Below are 19,907 nucleotides of genomic sequence, written 5' to 3'. Positions count from 1 at the left end.
ATTCGGAAGAGAGAGTGAGAGTGGAGCGAGTACTGTTCGGACGGAGAATCTCGGGTTTGATCGGACCGGAGAAAACCGGAATTCATAGAGAAAGAATGGAGGAGAAAGAGCAATGGCGGGTATTAATGGAGAATGCCGGTTTTGAATCGGTTAAGCTGAGTAATTACGCAGTGAGCCAAGCCAAGATTCTGTTATGGAATTACAACTACAGCAGTTTGTATTCAATCGTTGAGTCTAAGCCAGGCTTCGTCTCTTTGGCCTGGAATGATTTGCCTCTCCTTACTCTTTCTTCTTGGCGATAACCAAACCGAACCGATCCGGTTTCTTTTTCTTTTTTTTTTAGTTTTATTTTGTTTCCGAATGTTATTCAATTGTTAATATACGCCATGGGTTTGCTTTATAGTGTGTTTTTGCTTTTAGTTTCGATGTTGAATTGTTTCAGGGGTAGGTTTTGAATTTCTCTGAATCTAATGTGTGTATTTATTTTTTAACATATTTGGATTTGTGAAGTAGGTTGTTGAAAGCTGTTCTTAGTCGTGTTGTTCATATCTCTTTAGATAAGTAAACTGGTTCTGGTCATCTGTTTGAGATGTAACTACTACTATTTCGCAAGCTTAGGCAGGTGAGAAAGCCAATAATATTTGTAGTTACGCTTTCATCTGTAATTTTGCTTAAATGGGATATGAAATCTAGTTTTGATATATGAATCTATCTCTACAAGACTACAACTATATTAAGTATGTGAATATGGTACTACAACCTATGAAGCTAAAATATGTGAATACGTACAAAGGTATAACGAATACAAATTATGTTTTCTAAGTGTTATTTTCTTTTGTTTCTTGGTTAAACATAAAATGTCAAAGTTCCCACATTTGCTCTATTTGAGTCTTTCAGTGTCAGTCTCACTCACAGTACTACTGATCTTTCTTTTTTTTTCTTGTTGAGTGTGCCAATATGATGACGTACGCCACATACACGTCATCCACTCCATCATCTTTAACGGTCAAGTGGTTCCCACAACTCTTTCCTCTGGATGTCCTGGCCGACGTGTTCCGGCCCAACTTACTTGGCCCATTTAAGATTTTTGATGGCCCAAATTTGTAAAAGAGGTCTTTTTTCATAGAAATCTGAACCCGTCGCAGCGCTCAACACGTTTCGCAGTTCTGACAAACTACTTGCTTTGTTCTGCCATCTGTCACTAGAGTGTCCACGAGGCTAACTCTGATCAAGACACCGTCGTACGATCATGTCGGTAGACAGGGACGCTTAATTAAGAATTTAATCCTGACGTGTTTAATTTCGTTAACACAACCTTTATCGACCTTTTTTTTTTAATAATCAAAACCCAGTACTTAATATCGTAACCTACTGTAAAAGGTTTGATCTTAAAATTACTTATCCTCTCGTAAGAATAAAAACTACTTACTCTATAAATCTAAGCCACAAGAAACCTCGAGAAGCTGAGAAATGATCAACGCGTTTAAGACCATCCGATCACTACCCTCGAATACCGTCGCTTTCTTCTCGCCACCGTCTCGATTAGGCCGCAAAGTCACTCGAGTTAGTTTCGCCACCGCTCCTGATCAGCAAAAGATGGATAAAAAGCCTGAAACTCCAAACGAGAAAACCGGGTTCGTCTCGTTCCACTGTATATGTATAATAGTTTGTGATTCGTTAATTAATTTGGATATTATGCTAATGATTTTTTTTTTGTTTCCTTCGCCTTTTTTTACTTTGATGGAGCAGTGACGTGATGTCGCATTCGTTTGGAGAAGGGTACGCGACGAGGTCTGATGAAGAAGGGGTTGGAGGAACCTATGGAGGAAAGCAAACTCTTCAAAAGGATAACGAGGTCCATGAGAATCACCCTGGTAATCAATTTTTTTTATTATTATAAATAAGCACAGTAGTTCTTAATTTAGATATCACTTGGAATGTTAACGTCTTAACGAGATTTATGTGTGTATGTGTTTTCGATTTTGAAGATTATGACAAAACTCAAGGTAGTGAAGCGAAGGAGAAGGAGAAAGCAAGAAACCAGACACAATCTCATTGCTGAAGAGGAATTACTTACTTTTCTGTTCTTTTGCTTTAATAAATCAGGCTTTTGCTCTGTACTTTGTGTACACTCTGGTTCGAGTTTCGTTTCATTGACTGCGTTTTTTTGACACGTAAACTTTTTGTCGTGTTTGTTTTTGTCACCCTTGTCACTTATGTAACACTCGTTGAATAAGTAGCGTTTTGGTTGATTATTGAACTTTTGACTAGTTTAATTTGTTTATTGATGAACAAAAATCTACGGTTCAATATTTCTTTTAGTTGGACCATCAGCAGATAGCAATGTCTTAGAAAACGTCAGCTATGAATATTAATCTGTTTTCAGATTTTGAGTCCGAAGCTACCACATTAAAATTAGCAACTTGAACAAAACTATAACTTTGGCAATTCATCTTTTAAGTAAGAACTATAACTTTGGTAATTCATCTTTTAAGTAAGAACTCTACGCTGATTTTAGCTTAAGATGGATCATATAACTCTTGTATTCGTAAAGTAATTATGCAAATATAGTAACGTCTTACAAGTTTGAAGAGTAATGGGACGAGTCCACATTCGTCAGACAAGTTTTCAGTCATCATCTTTACGGCTAAATAAGACTTTAGTGGTTAGTGTTCTACATTTATGTTGCTCAATGACCCAATGGGATTTTAGTTCAAAGACCAATAAATTAGTTGGATTGACTTTTATTTCCATTTACACATTAATTTGTGTTTAATATCGATGAAGTTGAATTAGTGCCATGATATCTTTTGCAGTTTAGATGAAAACTGGGGACAATTTCATTTAAATCAATCACCTAAGTATATGATTAGGGAACGTTGAAACCAAATGACAAGACTGCCCCTTATCATCAGCTCTCTCTAGTAGTCGATACGATTAGTCTGAAGTCATTGAACAAATGATAAAGGTCAACTCAAACCGGTGGTAACGAAACAATCAAACATATACTTATATGATTACATTACATTATTAGGAGGAACTCGATCATCATCTTCTTCTTCCTTTATTCTCCATGGGAAAGACTCGCCAACCGTATCTCGTCTTCCTCTTCTTCTTAACCACTCAAGCCATAGCTAAACAAACCACCGGTTCGGTTAAGTGCCAGGCCGGTTCGCTGCGTTATCCATTCGGTTTCGCCGACGGTTATCCGATCCGATTCAACTGCTCTAAGATAACCGGAGATGCGGTAATCGGCGAATTCGCGGTACAGGAAGTAACCAATACCAACATCTACGTCACGGTCCCGCCGGTTTGCAAACGCAAGATCGGTAAAATAGGACAACTCTCCCAAGAAAACATGGCTCCGTCGTATTTACAGAACATAATTCTCGTCCAAGGATGCAAGAAGGAACAGTCGTATAATTGTTTAATCCGCCGTAAATTCGTAGAGGATCGGTTAAATATCAGCAGATGCAAATCTCCGGTTACTTGTCTCGACGGGGTCACGACGACGAATACAACAACTGCCGCCGATGTGATGAGTATTGGAGACGTTTTGAACCGAAGTGGATGTAAGTATTGGTTCTCTTCGATTACGCCTGATTCCAAGAATACTAAATCGGATATTTCGTTCAGTTTGGGTCGGCTCAAGCTTGATTGGTGGCTTCAGAAAAGTTGTAATAAGGCTAACTGCTCGGAGAACGCTGATTGTACGGATGTCAAACTCGCCGACGGTGGATTCGGTCATCGCTGCACTTGTCGTGATGGATTTACCGGTGAAGCCTTCACCGTGCCTGGCGGTTGCCGCCGATTAGGTTCGTTCCCGTCTTTGACTTTCTTTTTTTTTTTCAAAAATTTTTACCGACAGATAAGAACCAATCATACACTGACACGTGGACTTTCGTACCCAAAATGAAAAAAAAAAGACTTCGACTTTTTCAAAATTCGCGGAATAAAGATAAATTTTCTTTCATGATTTTAGTTGCCAAACACAGAGGACTACGCAAGCTCGTGGTTTTTGGTACTGGTAAGTAAACTTCTAATCATATTATTCAGTTTAGTGAAGTCTAAAAAAGTTGAATCTTTTGTGTTTATGTCTTATATATATAGCAGGGGTTTTGGTTGGAGTTTTAGTACTGGCGGTCTTGATGTTTACGTATATCTTCCGACACAAGCGATCTGCGTCATTGACAACAACATCATCAATCGCGAATCGCTTGCTTTGCGAGCTAGCTGGAAACTCCAGTGTTCCTTTCTATACCTACAAAGAGATTGAGAAAGCTACTGATAGTTTCTCTGACAAGAACAAGCTCGGAACTGGAGCATATGGAACAGTTTACGCTGGCGAGTTCCCAAACAGCTCATGGGTCGCTATAAAACGTCTAGACGTAAAGACACTACGAGCATTGACCAAGTCGTGAACGAGATCAAGCTTCTTTCCTCTGTGAGCCACCCGAACCTAGTCCGTCTCTTAGGTTGTTGCATCGCCGATGGAGAACCGTTTCTAGTCTACGAGTTCATGCCAAACGGAACGCTTTCTCAGCATTTACAACACGAGAGAGGCCAAACACCGCTTTCTTGGCCGCTCCGTCTCGCCATTGCGTCTCAAACCGCAAACGCAATCGCACATCTCCACTCTTCAGTAAACCCTCCTATCTACCACCGGGACATCAAATCTAGCAACATCCTCCTCGACTTCGAGTTCAACTCCAAGATCTCGGATTTCGGACTCTCTAGGGTCGGCATGTCCACCGATTTCGAAGCATCTCATATCTCCACGGCTCCGCAAGGCACTCCAGGATACTTAGACCCTCAGTATCACCAAGATTTTCAGCTCTCGGACAAGAGCGATGTGTATAGCTTTGGAGTTGTTCTCGTGGAAATCATCTCAGGATTTAAAGTCATAGACTTTACTCGTCCCTACACCGAAGTGAATCTAGCTTCTCTTGCCATCGACAGGATAGGAAGAGGGCGTATGGTAGATATCATCGATCCCTGCTTAAAAACAGAAAACGATCCGAAAATGTTTGCCTCTATCCACAACTTAGCTGAACTGGCCTTTAGCTGCTTATCCTTTCATAGAAACATGAGGCCTACAATGATAGAAGTTACGGAAGATCTCCAACGGATTAAGCTTATGTACTTTGGTACAGAGTCAAGGAAGTCCAAAAACCGATATGAAGAGACATGATCATCTCCCAGTGTGTGAAATTCGCTCCAGGAGATTAGATTAGTTCAGTCTTCTTTTCTTTTTTTTGTTCCTTGTGTATGAAGTAAAACTCTTGAGGGAACCCACAACATGGAAAAAAAAAAAAAAACCTTCTCGACGTAGTATGGGCTATAATATTGGGCCATTTCAATTCTACAGAGGTCCTCCGAAGTGGGCCTTGAGAAATTACAATGTGACACAATAAGCTTTTGTAAGTGTTTCGAAAAGCATTACAGTAAAGTACTGTAATTAAGGAAGGATCGTATATGGTCAGTGGAAGATACGCAGCACATAGTCCAACTAATTCACGACAGCTCATTGCTTCCATTTGTCAGCTTATCCGAAGCCGACCATTTTGAAGACTTTAGTTTTAAATTACTTATCTTATCGGTGGTATTAAGTTAAAACTAATTTAATTACTAGTTGATTAATAGTACAAAACTACGAAGACATTTCTTATTGGTTACTTTGTAATTTTTTTAATTAAAACAATTGTAACCCCGCACGTACGCCTCCGTAGTACCCTGTGAACAGCTTTCGATGAATTAATTAGTAATTACATTTTTATGGACCCAAAAATATATTATCGTGCATTATCATATCGTACAACTATAAAACTTAAGAAAATAGTTCAATAATAAAAAAAACAAAAAAGAAGAAACAAATCCTTTACGTGGTTAATGACACACACTATATTACTAATAGCATCCTCCCGTGGACAAACAAAAATAGAACCTCTTATAGAGGAGTAAATATTCCTAATTAAAACATGTATCCAAGCAATATTTTCATAATGTTCATATATTTATGATGCTTACATCTATACCAATAAAAAGTAGAAGCTATAAGCTTTTAAGGCCGTTCTAGGATTTTAAGCAACCAATATAAATTTGACATATCACTCATTAACATTTTTTAAATTTACAAAAAATTTTGTCATTCATAAACATTTTTTAAATTTACATAATTTTTTAGAAAAAAGAAAATTTTAAATTTATGGAAATCAAATAACTAAGCACAATATCCCACATCGACTAGAAATTTTTTAGATAATGGTTCAGAACCAGTATAAATAAGATTAATATGCTTCCAACAACGAATGAGCAGGAAAACTTGATTTATCAGGCGTCCAAGTTTAAAAGTTTTATTTGGTTTGATCTGGTTTTTTATTTGATCAAATTAAAACTTTAAACAGTTTCAAAATATATTATAATATTTAAATTTTTTAAAAGTTTAAATATTATAAATATTGAAACTTTTAAAAGTTCTTAGCTTTTAAAAAGTTTTTAAATATTATAAGTTTTAAATTTTAAAAGTTTAAAATATTATAAATATTGAAAATTTTTAAAAGGTTCAAATTTTATATTTCGAAACCTTTTAAAAGTTTAAAATATTATAAATATTGATGCAAAACATAAATTATCTTATTTATCTATATTTGTGCTTTTTATTTCTTATGAGCTGTAAAACATATTTTTGTGTATGATTTTATAGATGAGTTGATATTCTTTCATTAATTTTTTATTTTTGGGTCTAAGGAAGAAGGATTGACATCGCAAGACCTTAATTTGATGTTTGACTCAAATTTTAAGATTTAAAGAAGAAAGATGGATGACAAACACACATGTTTTATTAGCTATACATAGGCATAACGGTTGTCACGGTTAAGGTTTATTAACCATCAGTTATGGTTAGAAATTTTTGTAATCTTAACCAAAACCGTTTAACAAACGGTTAAACGGTTACGTTTAAATACGTTTACGGTTCAAGCGGTTACTGTTATATACGGTTACTGTTATTTGATAATATAATACATTTTATATTATTTGATGATATAATATAATTGATATTATTTATTTATAAGTAATATGTTCTTATAGTGTACTCATATTTCTATATATCATATGATTCATATTAAATAAAAAATTAGTATATTTTATTATGTTTTTAAAATATTATAAACCAAGTAAGGATTTTGGTTTGAGAAGTTTCTAAACGCGTGGATCTAAAACCAAATAAGTATATGGATAAGATTGTCAATAATTGGGTGTATGTGTTGACTATGCTGGTAATCATGAATTTCACAAATTTTATGTGAAAAGAAATGATTTTGTTCTTAGAGTTTGATGGGTTAACAAATTGTGTGGTAGTCTAAAAAAATATTTTTCAGTGGAAGAAATGTGAAGAAGTTGACGAGGAAGAAGAAGAAAAAGAGTATAACGAATAACCAAACGGTAAAAGTTATGATGACAATTAACACAAAATTTGACAATGAAAATGACAGGAAAGAATATGAAGAATAAGAAAACATTGAATAAAAAACACGAAAACATAGGTGGTAGCGATCAATTAAATATGAAAACGAGTTAAATTCATGATTATAAAATTGTTTCGTTTTTCTGGTGGTCAAAGAAAATGGTTTAGAATATGTGAGGTCATCAGTTTGATTTGGCTCACCTGGACGTCAAGTTAAATTTATGATTTTTTTTATCATGTTTGATTTTATAACACAACTGATTTTTATATTTAAAAAAATTAAAATGACAAAATTTACAATTTAATAGAAAGTTTTTGTCGTACTTAAAGGCATTTTATTAATTGTAAAACTGCATTGAAAGAAGCCGATGTCTGGATATCCCATCCGAGAATGGGACTGTTAGTGCATAAATTTCAATTTTTATTCGAAGAGTGGATGATCTTTTGGAATGTAAGAGCATAAAATAAGTGGCTCGGAATATTTTTCTGATAGCTAAAATAATAATTCTTAGCATTTGGAATTTCGGCTCTTATTATAAAGGTAAAAATTCCAAGTTCTACAAGGAAAAAAAAAACAAACTTTGTCAACCAAATTATCTAGTATTGGAGTATTTCCAAAAAGGTCAATCAATTATTTTGGAAAATAACAGAGAACTATATCTTTGACCAGTCATGCGGATGAGAGCAGGAGAGAGAGAGGCTTTATAATGAAACCGAAACGTGGCATAAACCCACTTGCCACTCATCACCTGAGAAAAGCGTTCTCTGAACCATGTGATTGACAACCAATGTCCTCTTTGACTTCAAATAGTTTAACAGAACCAAAGATGGTTCATAAGAAGATATTACATCAAAAGTATTTTGAGAGTAAGTAGAAGGGCTAGAAGATGCTCCATCAAAAATCAAATAATATTACTACGAGTTAATCATAAATAAAGTGATAAGAAACTAGTCTATGGGAGCAAAATCGAAGCTTCTGTTGGTACGGGATTTAGTACCCACGACATACCGATCTAAACCGAAGGTAAACCAAATAAACTTTGCATATTAACTAAACCGAGGGACCCCCTTTTGGGCTAGCTAAACTGGCCTATAAGCAGAAGCTCGGCGGAGTCACTTGACCGACCTCCGAGACCGCCCCCTAAGCCCGACTTGATCATCAGAAGAGGAAATTTACCATATTTGAAGATCAGAGATTTAAGGAAAATAGACTTATTTTATAATCAATGTATTCATATAAATAGAGAGAGATCCTCTCATTGTAAAGTATCGAGCAATTAATACAAAAACCCTAGTTTTTCATTGTTCTTGGGCAAAACCTTAACTTTTTTCTCAAAAGATCAGAATCCCTCTTTATTTTCTAGTTTTAATCCATTGTTTTAGAAGGAGATCTTAAGTGAATTTATCCCCCACTCAAACAAATTCATTGTGTGAATTCTAGATTCAACCGCTTCTAACGTGCCCATGTGAATGTTCTGTTAACCTTAATTACGTACAAGATAGATACCAAAATAAAGATGGAGGAGGCGATGGCTTTGATATGATTAAAATGTGATTTTCACACTAAACTAGACCAGGATACGCTGGTTACTACTCTTACATTCACGTCAGTAATAGCAATATTCTTGGGTCTCTTTATGATTGTGTGTATACTTGTAAAAATATACACATGCAACTCTTATATATAAGAGTATAGAGTAGTGTGTGTAAAGTAAATAGTAATATATATAGAATGAGAGAGAGATGCAGAAGAGAAGCACGTGCAAGGGTCAGGCGAAATGGTCGGCATCGGCAGCTAATATAAACCTTTCTTTTCACTATTGAGTCAAAAACCACAGTCAATGCTGCAAGAGCGAGATTTATATATGGTTCGTATTTTTTAATCTAAGAAAAAATAAAACAATAAATGATTTATATTAGTAATAAGATAGTACTTATTAGAAATCACATATAGACAGACGACTACAAAGGAGGATGCATGCTTTGACGATTTTAACAATCTTTGGTCGAATTTATTGCAAGAGAAGATAGAGAAGAGACACTCTGGCTGTCCCAGAGGCTCATTGATTACGCTTTGTTTTTTTGCGTATTGACGAGAAAAAGAGAGTGACGTAGCTTTCAAAGGCACTTCCGTGGAAGAGATGCCATCTCTCCAAATCTGGCTACTATGACACTTTCCTTTTATATCTTTTCCCCCTCATTTCTTTTAATATTTTTTCTCTCTAATATATACTAGTATAAGTTTTTATCAATTATTCAAATTTGAATCTTTTGTTTTGGACCCACGATTATATACCCGATGCTCTTCATTTCATAGAAGTGAATAATAAACTAACCCAAGGAGCGGATCTTTCCATTAACCACTAGAAAAGAAGCAAAAAAACTGAAAGTAAATGCGCAGGTTGACCATTTATATTTTTCGTAATTAATAATAACCTGTTACTGAGAATCCTCATTAAATAGGTTCCTCTCTGTGTTTTTGAAAAAGAAAAAAAAAACATTAGTGTAAAATTATATTACTACAATTTACTTCAATAGTAATAAGCAAGTATGTACTATATTAAGCTATGTTAAGGAGGAGGCCTCTCGGAGTCATCCTAAATTGCCTTCAAATTAATCACCCGCAGAAACTTTAGACTAGTATATGATTTGTTGTTAATAGTAAATGGTTAATACTATTATATTAATATTTATACTTATCTATGTGTACATCAGTACGTGTGTATTTGTCTTTTTTTTTTTTTTATATATAAAGCAAGTCGTAGACTTTTCGCAACTTCTAAACATTAATGTTCGAATCTACTTATTACTTTGCTTAACTTTTTTGTTTTTTTTGAGACATAAGTGTTTTTACTTTGGTAAACATGGTTTTTAATTAGTTAATTAGCCTTCCCTGAATAAATAAATAAAAAGCACTAGTTACCGAATTAAATCGACATTTTGTTGTCTGTTAACTAATTCGACAATTAAGAAAAAACACAGTTATTACTTTATGACAAAATATCTTGTCAAATGTACTGATGTACACGACCTGACATTTTGGCAATGCATATCACTTCATATTATCCAAGATAATAAAAGCTAAAATACAAATACAATAGTTGCAGTTAAGAGTGTACACCAAACATTAAAACCATATTCAAACACTACACAATATGTTAAACCAATGGCAAATATTTATCCCAACAAGAAAAATAAATGAAACAGGTGCTGCTGCTGCTGCATGTGTTATTTTTATTTTTTATATAAGCAAGTAAGCAACTGTATGGGAGCGTGTCTCAGCAGAAATTCTTGGGTCTATTTTTTTGTCCAAAATTCCAATAGCCGAACAGCCAATTGACACGTGTCTAAAGACATCACCAGCTCTCAAGTACTGTACAGATTGGTTTGATGATAAATTAATTATTTTTTAAAAAATGTTTTGATAAACAGTAAATAATTAACTAATCACAATTATAAAATTAAAAAAGCAATCAATGAATATTTTCCTTCACAATAAAGAAAAAAATACTGTACGAGCAAGTTTTTTTTTTAATAATGAAAAATAAGATATAGTGATATATTAAACTAGTATTTTTTGGTTATTATGGCTTCATCATTGATCTTTTGTGCACAAAGAAGAACTAAATGAGTAATTTGAGTAGTATATAAATACCCTTTACTGCACACAAGGCTTCTCTGTGCAATTTGACTGTCCCTACCAGAATTAACTCTCTCTCTCTGTCTGTCTGAAAGAGTCTTTAAAGTGAGTTTATAATTCGACACAAACGAGCTCTTCTGTCTCTCTAATGGCATGCTTAGAAATGTACAACTCCAATGGTGGTGGTATGAGTCCTAGAATCTCTTTCTCTAACGATTTCGTTGAGATTAGGCCTGAGACGACCAAGACGACGAGATCAAGCCCTCTCTCTAAACCAGAGGGTTCTTCTTCTTCTTCTGATAATTTCGAGTTTTCTGTCGCAAACTACACGATGATGCCAGCTGATGAACTCTTCTCTAAAGGAAAGCTTTTGCCTTTCAAGGAAACCAATCAAGTCCAGAGAACATTGAGAGAAGAGCTTCTCGTTGAAGAAGACGAAGATGAAGCAGGTCCACGTGATGCTACCAACATCTTCTCTCTCAAGCCACCCATCTTCTCATCCTCTTCTTCTTCTTCTTCTTCTTATTCTTCTTCCAAGGGAAGGTGGAAAGGGCTTTTGGGCCTTAAGAGGGCCCATGTTGGGTCTAAGAACAATGAAGAACGATTTGTTCATATGATTAACAATAACAAACAATCTCAGGTACTTTTATTATTCTCTGTTCTGGTTTAATTAATTATTGGTTTTGTTATAAGAAAAATAAAAGATCGACTTTTTCTTCATTCACTGTGTCGATGAAAGTCGTGTAATTAGTTGTTGTGTTCTCTTAAATGGATTATGTAAAAGTATACTTTTGTTTTTTTCCGGAAATTTGTTAGGAAGGAATGGGTGGAAGAGAAGGGTCAAGTTGCAGCAGGGAGATGAAGAAGAGTATGTAGAGCTAATAGAGATAAAAGAAAAAGAAAAAAAGCTTTCACTTGTGTTCATTTTATTTACTTAGGAACAATGGTTGCTTCCAGATTTTAAATTATTTAAATTTATGTTAATCTTAGATCTGAAAAGTCATTAAAAAAAAAAATATTAGAAGAAAAAGGCAGTTATGTGTTGTTTACGGAGATAGTCTATTTCATTAACGGGTGAGGATTATTAGAGCTGTCTTTCAGTCTATGTTATGGAAGTTAACAGAGTGTGTGAGTAGTTCAGAAAATTTAATTTCCAGTTTTTTTTAAATTGAAGTACTAATGCATATATATATATCTTTTGTCTTGGACGTTAATTTATAGATCTCTTGTTTGTCCATTTTTTAAAGAGTTACTACCACTCAACTCCAATTTCTCTCTCGTTGACTGCGTTATGCTTAATGCATCAAATATTCCTAGTCATACAAAAAGTTAGCATTTCTTTATTGCGGTTTTCCCATATAATATGCACATTAAAAGTTTAATATGATCGGATTACACTAGAGTAAATTCAATGAGTATAAAAACATATCCCTCTCTCCTTATTAGTCTATTTGACATTTAATTTTAAAATTTTTTATATTTATTTTTAATTAATCAACACATTTAATCATATACATTAATGCATATTTTAAATTCATTATTTCCTATTAAATTGTAATTGAAATTACATAAATTGTTAATTAGCTTTTTCTCCTTGGGTCATTTTCATTTAAACACACTATTGATTATAATTGTAACTCTTCTAATATAATTATTTTAGAAATTTAACTTCCATAACTTTTTATCATATAAATAACTATTCTCACATCCTTCTCCACCATATCTCAAATCCTAAATATTTTCTTTGTTTCATAAAGAACTGAGAACAATTGCAATTCTTAACTTGTCTCCTTTTCACGCTGAAGCAAGAATAACCGCGATTTTTGTGATTTAGAAAAGAATCTCTGATGATACGTTTGTCAAACTTATGTTGAATAATAAATTAAAATAACAGTAAAGCTTCTATTTTAACTAATTTGATTTAAAGTTTAATTGGACCATAGTTTGTATATTATACAATTCAACAACACACAAACAATCAAAAGAAAGAAAATGATTTGGGGCGAGTTTTAGAGACTTAGACTATATTTACTAATTGTGCATAATCGACGATATCTAAAGTTTGACAAAGAAGTTTTCCCTATTAATTAGATTAGTAAAAGGTTTTTCCCACACTAGTCTAAAGGGCATTTTCTGTACCGTTGGTTAATCCAAAAAAATGGAGATTCCTTATGTCTCTCATAACTAGACCCTGCTCTTCCTCTCCACCTATCTGATAGTTGATCTGAACAAGTATGAGGCATGCTAATCCAAAATTTTAAATTAAAATAAATATTATTACATTTGAATAAATAAATATTATTAAATAATTACATTTTTACATTTTTATTTAATTTAAAATAATATTATTATTTTAGAAATTAAATGCTAAATAGATCAATAAGGAGAAAGTGAAATCTTACTTTTATATATATGATTGGGATGATTTTGATGGTTATTTAATATAAAAGGCATTTCATAGAAAGTTCTTACGAAAAAAATATGAAGAAGCAAAAGCCTAAAGTTAAACAATATCTATCAGAATTTCGAACAACTATTCTGTTTTAAATCTTCTGACATCAAATCCGACGTCGTCCAGCGGTTAGGATAGCCGTCTTTCACCCAGGAGACTCGGGTTCGATTCTCGGCATCAGAGCTTTTTTCTCTTTTCTTTTCTCAAACCCCACCAACACTGAGAGAGATACTAAACAATATCAATCAAACGATGATACTATTTTTTTCTCCGACACTTGCATGCGGTTTGTACATTACTTTAAAGGATCAACCAAGAGGATAAAGACACACGACACAACAGAAATAATATCACTGATACTTACGTTCACTTACATAATGGAAATCACAGAGAACCTTGACAACGAAATAAAGAACTGAAGGTTGCGAGTTTATAGTAAGTCACTTGCCAAGTCCAAGTTCTTTCTCGACCTCTCTTGTTAGGCTGAACTGTAAAGTGTTCTGCCATGGGAACAGAGTTCGTGTCACCGGAAGTTTCCTCCTCAAATCCTGCAAAGTTCCAAAATCATTTCAGATAATTTGTCAATGCATGTCGAGGCTCCCATCGTTGCAGCCACTAAAATTGTTTTATGGAAGAGACGATTACCTTGAAAGTGTTATCCGGTAATTTAGAATAAGCTACCTAATCATTGGGTCAGACATACAACAAGTTTAACAACACAGGAAATGGTAAAGAACAAGATAAATACTGAGTTGCTATTTGGTAACCTCTAGGGCTGCAAGGTACTCTGTTTCATGGTGCCTGATAATATTGGCTATGGCAATCGCGCAGTCATCTGCAGACTGTAAATGGACGAAAAAAACGATAAGATTATATCAGAGCCTATACATATTTCATATTTGTTCACTTGGTGTATATTTAATGCTATCCTGGCCTGGCTTCTGGTAAGATTATTCTACGCGATTACGCAGATAAAATGCATTTGGTCAGATTGGATGTGATGTGAGGTACCTGAAATATTGTTGAATCTTGGAAATCTTTTTTTGCATCTAATTCCACATTTCCCTCTTCAAAATAATGAGCTCCTACCTGAAGGAAAGGAGTAATAATTAGAATAAGCTCATTCTAAGCCAACTTACGGAGAAAACGAGTAGCAAATGTTACCTGCAGTTTCCCTTTTATGTCAAGCACCTGGGACTCATCCTGGAAATCAATGTTCCATACAGATCTCCAACTTCCATTACTGCAAACACCCTGGATTTAGTCGCAGTATATTTATATGGAGAATAAGTAGAAGAAGGTCATTTGTAACTTACCAGAAGTTCTGGGGACTTAGTCTCATGGCAGTAATTATAACAACAAACTCAAAGTCGGACCCTGGACCCTCTGTATCTTTCCCCTTCACACAATTAACTGCAGATATACCTTTCGGATAAGATTCACTAACATATATCTGGATTTCAGCATCAAGAGCATTTCTGTAACAAGCAAACCAACCTTTTCAGCGGTAAGACAAAAAATAAGTGCAGATCACTCCAGGTTCATTGCCCTTTATTCCTAAACTTCTGAAAGTGCGTTTCTAATGTTTGCCTTTGTTGCCATTAGAATTGAGGCTATGACTATATGAGCATTCCGAAGTGAATGGTGTGATGCATGAACCTAATCTTGAAACCTACAGCTGGGTGTAAAAATCATACCTGTACTCCTCAATATACAAAGACGGAAGCTCTTCATCATTTGCAGGCCGTACCTTTGTACAAATCTGGTCAAAGAAAGGAGATGTAAGATTGAATTGGATTCACAGATCATGACACACCATAATGAAGAGCAACTACAATAATAAATAAAAAAAATGTACCTGATTAACATGATCAACTATGGCAACCGGGGCAGTTCTTGGATCAATGTACTCATTTTTAGTAATTTCACTGTAAGATGAAACTATCACCTGAGACGCAACAAAACAGTATTACCTAAATCTTGCAGCGAATAAACACTAGATGGTATTCCCAAAACGTTTTTAAATAAACAAGAAAAGGAGATGCAGGACATATGTTAATTGCCAATTTGATCAACAATAGTCAAACATAGAAGTGTTGCATGTTATCTTAGGATATATATAAGTCGCAAGTTCATGAAAACTCTCTAGCAAAGAAAAAAAGACACACGACCAAGTCACTCAAAGATTATAGAACTCCTACGAGATTTTCAAAGTACTTATTTCTATGATCAATTATTATCTCTAGTATCTACAAAACTAAACCTCTGCTTAGATTAAGATGTTTATAAAAAAAAAATATTAACCTTCCCAACATATATCATTGGACCAAAGAGACTTCAGTATGAATTTTCCAGTTTGGGCTTTTTTTATTTAGCAGTTGCGATCCATCAGAAAATAAATAAAGCGCGTGCGTGCTTTATTATAAATTTGAGTGTAAAATCCAATCTATGAAAACGCCACGTGGCATTTATTAATTATTATTATATGGGTTTGGATTTTTGTAAAATTGCTTTTCTTCCTCACGACTTCCTTCACCCGAAAGACAAAGAGATCGATCCCACACGCTCTCTGAGATCGCCGGCAGATTCTCAGGCGCCGACACGAGAAGATCGAGGAAGAGATAATAGATAAACTAACACACTACATGGATTCCAACATACCTGTGAATTGGGAAGCGCTTGATGCTCTCATCATCGATTTCGTTAGCTCTGAAAACCTGGTCGAAGACGCCTCCTCCGCCTCCGCCTCCGCCGCCGCCACCAATTCATCGTCATCCCCATCATCATCATCGTCTCCTTCCTCTCCTTCTATTTCATCTTCGTCTTATCACTCCAGACTGATCATTCGCCGGATCCGAAACTCGATTGAATCCGGTGACATTGAGACCGCCATCGACATCCTTCGCTCCCACGCTCCTTTCGTCCTCGATGATCATCGTATTCTATTTCGCCTCCAGAAACAGGTCTGTCAATCTACTCCTCAATCCGTGTATTTGGTTCGTTTCTTAGTTAGGGTTGCTGGATATATATATATATATATATATATATATATATTTTGGATACGAGTGTATGTCTAGGATCGATTTTAAACCAATTTTGTTTTTTCCCTGTGAAGAAATTTATTGAGCTGCTGAGAAAAGGAACACATGAGGCTGCAATTGCTTGCTTGAGGACTTGTGTTGCTCCCTGTGCTCTTGATGCTTACCCGGTACTCCTTGGATCCCTTCTTCATTATATTGTCTCTCTCTTTTTTTTTTGTATCCTAATTTTGTGTTTTCTTAGATTCTTTTGCTCTCTTTGTGTTATGCTTTTAGCTCCGATTTTACTGTCACTAATGCGTATATGTAGTAGTTAAAATAGAATAAACAACCTTCTTTTTTATATTCATCATCGAGGTTTTGTCTTCTTATTCCTGAATTTTCAATCTATCAAGTTCTGACCTCTGCATATTTATATCTCAAGGAAGCTTATGAGGAATTCAAGCATGTTCTTCTTGCACTCATCTATGATAAAAATGACCTTAGCTCTCCAGTAGCTAACGAGGTATTTCTCCACCTTTCTGCTGTTTTGCTTTTCTTAGGATATTATCTGATCTTGCGGGCACAGAATGTCGTATGTTTTTTTTTTTGAACCGCTGCTTATACATCATGCAGAATTTGTATTTTGGATTATAAGGAATGCGCTTTCTGTTCTACAGTGGGCAGAGAAAAGAAGGTATGAAATGGCTGGACTGATGTCATCTGTTCTGAGAGCTTCTTTACAAGCATATGATCCAGTTTTCTCAATGACACTAAGATATCTGATCAGGTAAGAGGCGGCTATATTCCTTTTTTCAACACTGTTATTATCTCTTGTGTTCTTTTTCGCTTACTCTGATTAATCCTTTCTTCTACCTTTACCAGCATACATAAAGGATTTTGCTTTCACCAAGGAATTTCCTCCGCAGTTTCTGATCTCACTCATAGACTGCTCCTGGAGGAACGTGACGCACCAGCCACTCCTCCTGAAAGCATGTATGAAGTACCACCGTTTGATGAGGTAAACAACACGCAACTAGCTTCTTGATCATCTTATTGTAAGTGAAATGTTATTTGTATCTACTACACGCATTGTACTGATTTTTAATATCATATTTCAGGTGGACATACAGGCTCTTGCTCATGCGGTTGAGCTCACTAGACAAGGTGCTGTTGATAGCATGAAATTTGCCAAAGGTGACCTTTTCCAGGCATTCCAGGTTACAATCCTCCGTCCTATGTTTATTCTCAATTATCATCATTACACTGTTTAAGTGGTATCTCTTGCAAACACACTAGTTTGGGCTTAAGTAGTATATTATATTTACTTACTATTATTGTTGTGTAAGTTTATATATATGCATTGCGGCCTAATTCTTGCTTCTACTTCTTGCAGAATGAATTGTGCAGGATGCGATTAGATGTTTCGGTTCTCGATGAACTTGTTAAGGAGTACTGCATATACAGGGGTATTGTGGATTCAGGTCGGTGATAAACCCTTGGCAGTTTCAAGATCCTTTTTCATGATTCTACCTCTTGCTCTTTTTTTTTTTTTGGCTTTATTGAACTTCTGATCGGTTTAATTTTCACTCAGAGATGCAAATGGTCACAAGTCCTGCCAAACGCAACCAGTCGGAGGTGGGCCGCAGCTTATCAAGAGATTGTTCTTCGGAAATAGATCTCAACACGAGTCAACATTCAGATATTGAGAATTATAGCAACAAGAGCATGCTTGATGACACTGAAATGTCTAGCGAACAAGGAGGTGAGGTTGGCACACGTTACGGCAGCGAACCAACCAGCGCTTGTGAAGATTGCAGCACTAGCTGGTCAAATCAATGTGAAAATACAAGAGCTGTTATTAGAATTAGATCCCATTTGAATAGTGAGAGGAATAAACGCAAAAGATGGTGTGGGCGTACTGCTGAAATGGATTGTCTTCCTGGTATTTCATTTGCCAAGTCCGAGTCAGGCATAAACCCTATAGAGGACAAGTATGAGATAGCCTTGGCACTGAAGGAACTGGTTAGTAGAGGAATGGCAGGCGAAGCTATTTACGAAATCAGCACAATGGATCCAGACTTTTTCACAAAAAATCCGGGTTTACTATTCCATCTTAAGCAGGTAAGGGTGCAAGAACAACTTAAAAGTTCTCTGTATATTCCCCCAAGACATATTGTTTGTAACTTCTTCGTTTTGCTTAGTAACAGAAGATAAACCTGTTTATATATATACATGTACAGGTTGAATTTCTGAAGCTGGTGAGTGCTGGTGATCACAATGGAGCCCTAAAGGTTGCATGCTCTCACTTAGGTCCCTTAGCAGCCAATGACCAGTCTTTACTGAAGACATTAAAGGAGACTTTATTAGTTTTACTTCAACCGGACGGAACCACACCCAAAGATTTGCCTTTGAATGATTTGGCGAATACGCTACAGGTAACAAGAATGTTTTGAGCTTTGATCTCTTCTGGTTTTGTCTGATGAAAGAAAGATTAACGAACAACTGGTGTTTGTTTCTGCCATTCTTTTTAAGGTTTCTATCGGTAAAAGGCTTGGGATCGAAGAACCAAAGCTAATGAAAATAATAAAAGCGACGCTTCACACGCATACTGAGTGGTTCAAGCTTCAGATGTGTAAAGACCGGTTCAACAATCTCCTGAAGATAGATTCATTGAAAGAAGTGAACACTGATTTGATCGGTGGTATCAAATCAAGATCAAATAGAGCTAGCAACACAAACTTGTCGTCTCAAGTCACGACGACGTCGTCAAGCACCATGACTTCAGAAGATGGTGGAAGCAGCAGCTTGATGATGACTCAGACTTCGTCAAGAGAAGCTTTGTGGGAAGAAAGTGCAATTCTTAAAGTAATGGTACGTTTTCAAGATCCTCAAGACTTTTGGATCAGTTTCTTATTATTTTCTTTTTTTTTGTTTTGGATTTTGGTTACATTATATATATAGTGATGAGAGAGATGGTTTCAGGAATTTCTGGCGTTGCCGAGGTCTGATGCAATTGAACTTCTATCACAATACAATGGAAATGCTGAGGCTGTGATTCAGCAACTCTTTGGTTAAAACCAAACCCGACTAGACCGAGTAGAACCGTTTCCGGTTTATTTAAATTTGGATGAGTTATATTATTGGTTTATTCATTTCTGCATTTGTTGTGTTTGTACATCAACTTAACTTAACACAGAGACACTTGTGAAAAAGAGAGAAAAAAAAAAAGTTTTAGCAATGAAAAAGAAAAATAGATGCAGATATGGGCCTTAATAAAAGCCCATTTATTTTATTATGTGAAGCTTAACAAAGATATTAAAAGTACCAAGG

At 35.3% G+C, this 19,907-nt stretch overlaps 6 protein-coding genes across 9 annotated transcripts in view; 5 read left to right on the top strand and 1 right to left on the bottom strand.

Annotated features, from left to right (window-relative positions):
- LOC104727354 (scarecrow-like protein 4) overlaps positions 1–656 on the top strand; it is a gene marked incomplete at its 5' end in the record, with an annotated part of 8,608 nt that extends 7,952 nt beyond the window's left edge. The window contains 1 exon segment of the mRNA XM_019233030.1: positions 186–656. Within this exon segment, the coding sequence (XP_019088575.1) occupies positions 186–302 (117 nt within the window).
- On the top strand, positions 1,360–2,270 carry LOC104727353. Its single transcript, XM_010446429.2, has 3 exons — positions 1,360–1,634; positions 1,750–1,874; positions 1,989–2,270. Exons 1-3 carry the CDS (start codon positions 1,471–1,473, stop codon positions 2,060–2,062), a joined length of 363 nt encoding a protein of 120 aa, XP_010444731.1. The 5' UTR covers positions 1,360–1,470; the 3' UTR covers positions 2,063–2,270.
- On the top strand, positions 2,963–5,615 carry LOC104727352 (wall-associated receptor kinase-like 21). Its single transcript, XM_019232162.1, is given in 4 exon segments — positions 2,963–3,815; positions 3,983–4,027; positions 4,111–4,383; positions 4,386–5,615. Coding segments are annotated over 4 exon segments (1,866 nt in total). The 5' UTR covers positions 2,963–3,073; the 3' UTR covers positions 5,192–5,615.
- On the top strand, positions 11,184–12,004 carry LOC104727351. Its single transcript, XM_010446427.1, has 2 exons — positions 11,184–11,745; positions 11,922–12,004. Exons 1-2 carry the CDS (start codon positions 11,254–11,256, stop codon positions 11,979–11,981), a joined length of 552 nt encoding a protein of 183 aa, XP_010444729.1. The 5' UTR covers positions 11,184–11,253; the 3' UTR covers positions 11,982–12,004.
- Positions 13,623–15,659, bottom strand: LOC104729101 (F-actin-capping protein subunit alpha-like). Its single transcript, XM_010447993.1, has 11 exons — positions 15,645–15,659; positions 15,416–15,505; positions 15,255–15,319; positions 14,874–15,035; positions 14,722–14,800; positions 14,569–14,646; positions 14,325–14,399; positions 14,203–14,238; positions 14,002–14,105; positions 13,871–13,916; positions 13,623–13,754 (listed from the first exon to the last, which is right to left on the bottom strand). The coding sequence occupies exons 1-11, from the start codon at positions 15,657–15,659 to the stop codon at positions 13,623–13,625; spliced, it is 882 nt and encodes a 293-aa protein (XP_010446295.1).
- Positions 16,203–19,872, top strand: LOC104727350. 4 transcript variants are annotated; one of them, XM_010446426.2, is made up of 11 exons: positions 16,203–16,520; positions 16,673–16,765; positions 17,020–17,100; positions 17,255–17,364; positions 17,460–17,595; positions 17,696–17,794; positions 17,971–18,058; positions 18,169–18,698; positions 18,818–19,012; positions 19,110–19,448; positions 19,560–19,872. In XM_010446426.2, exons 1-11 carry the CDS (start codon positions 16,203–16,205, stop codon positions 19,650–19,652), a joined length of 2,082 nt encoding a protein of 693 aa, XP_010444728.1. In that variant the 3' UTR covers positions 19,653–19,872. The 4 variants fall into 4 exon arrangements, with proteins under 4 accessions (XP_010444728.1, XP_019087015.1, XP_019087016.1 ...); XM_019231470.1 differs by lacking the exon at positions 16,203–16,520 and having other exon boundaries at positions 16,674–16,765; positions 17,024–17,100; positions 19,560–19,652; XM_019231471.1 differs by lacking the exon at positions 16,203–16,520 and having other exon boundaries at positions 16,674–16,765; positions 17,024–17,100; positions 17,211–17,364; positions 19,560–19,652.

Source organism: Camelina sativa, chromosome 11 (genome assembly GCF_000633955.1).
Source record: "Camelina sativa cultivar DH55 chromosome 11, Cs, whole genome shotgun sequence".
Classification (NCBI taxonomy): Eukaryota; Viridiplantae; Streptophyta; class Magnoliopsida; order Brassicales; family Brassicaceae; genus Camelina; species Camelina sativa.
Note: the sequence above shows the minus strand (reverse complement) of the source record. Positions and strands in the feature narration are given on the sequence as shown.

Coding starts and splice junctions, on each gene's coding strand:
- LOC104729101 (XM_010447993.1), bottom strand. Junction 14,400..14,568: donor AAGATTCAACAATATTTCAG/GTACCTCACATC, acceptor GTCCATTTACAG/TCTGCAGATGACTGCGCGAT. Junction 13,755..13,870: donor CGTGTGTCTTTATCCTCTTG/GTTGATCCTTTA, acceptor GTTTGAGAAAAG/AAAAGAGAAAAAAGCTCTGA.
- LOC104727350 (XM_010446426.2), top strand. CDS start 16,203: ATGGATTCCAACATACCTGTGAATTGGGAAGCGCTTGATGCTCTCATC. Junction 16,521..16,672: donor TATTTCGCCTCCAGAAACAG/GTCTGTCAATCT, acceptor TTCCCTGTGAAG/AAATTTATTGAGCTGCTGAG. Junction 17,795..17,970: donor ACCTTTTCCAGGCATTCCAG/GTTACAATCCTC, acceptor TACTTCTTGCAG/AATGAATTGTGCAGGATGCG.
- LOC104727351 (XM_010446427.1), top strand. CDS start 11,254: ATGGCATGCTTAGAAATGTACAACTCCAATGGTGGTGGTATGAGTCCT. Junction 11,746..11,921: donor ACAATAACAAACAATCTCAG/GTACTTTTATTA, acceptor GAAATTTGTTAG/GAAGGAATGGGTGGAAGAGA.
- LOC104727353 (XM_010446429.2), top strand. CDS start 1,471: ATGATCAACGCGTTTAAGACCATCCGATCACTACCCTCGAATACCGTC. Junction 1,635..1,749: donor ACTCCAAACGAGAAAACCGG/GTTCGTCTCGTT, acceptor TTGATGGAGCAG/TGACGTGATGTCGCATTCGT. Junction 1,875..1,988: donor GGTCCATGAGAATCACCCTG/GTAATCAATTTT, acceptor TCGATTTTGAAG/ATTATGACAAAACTCAAGGT.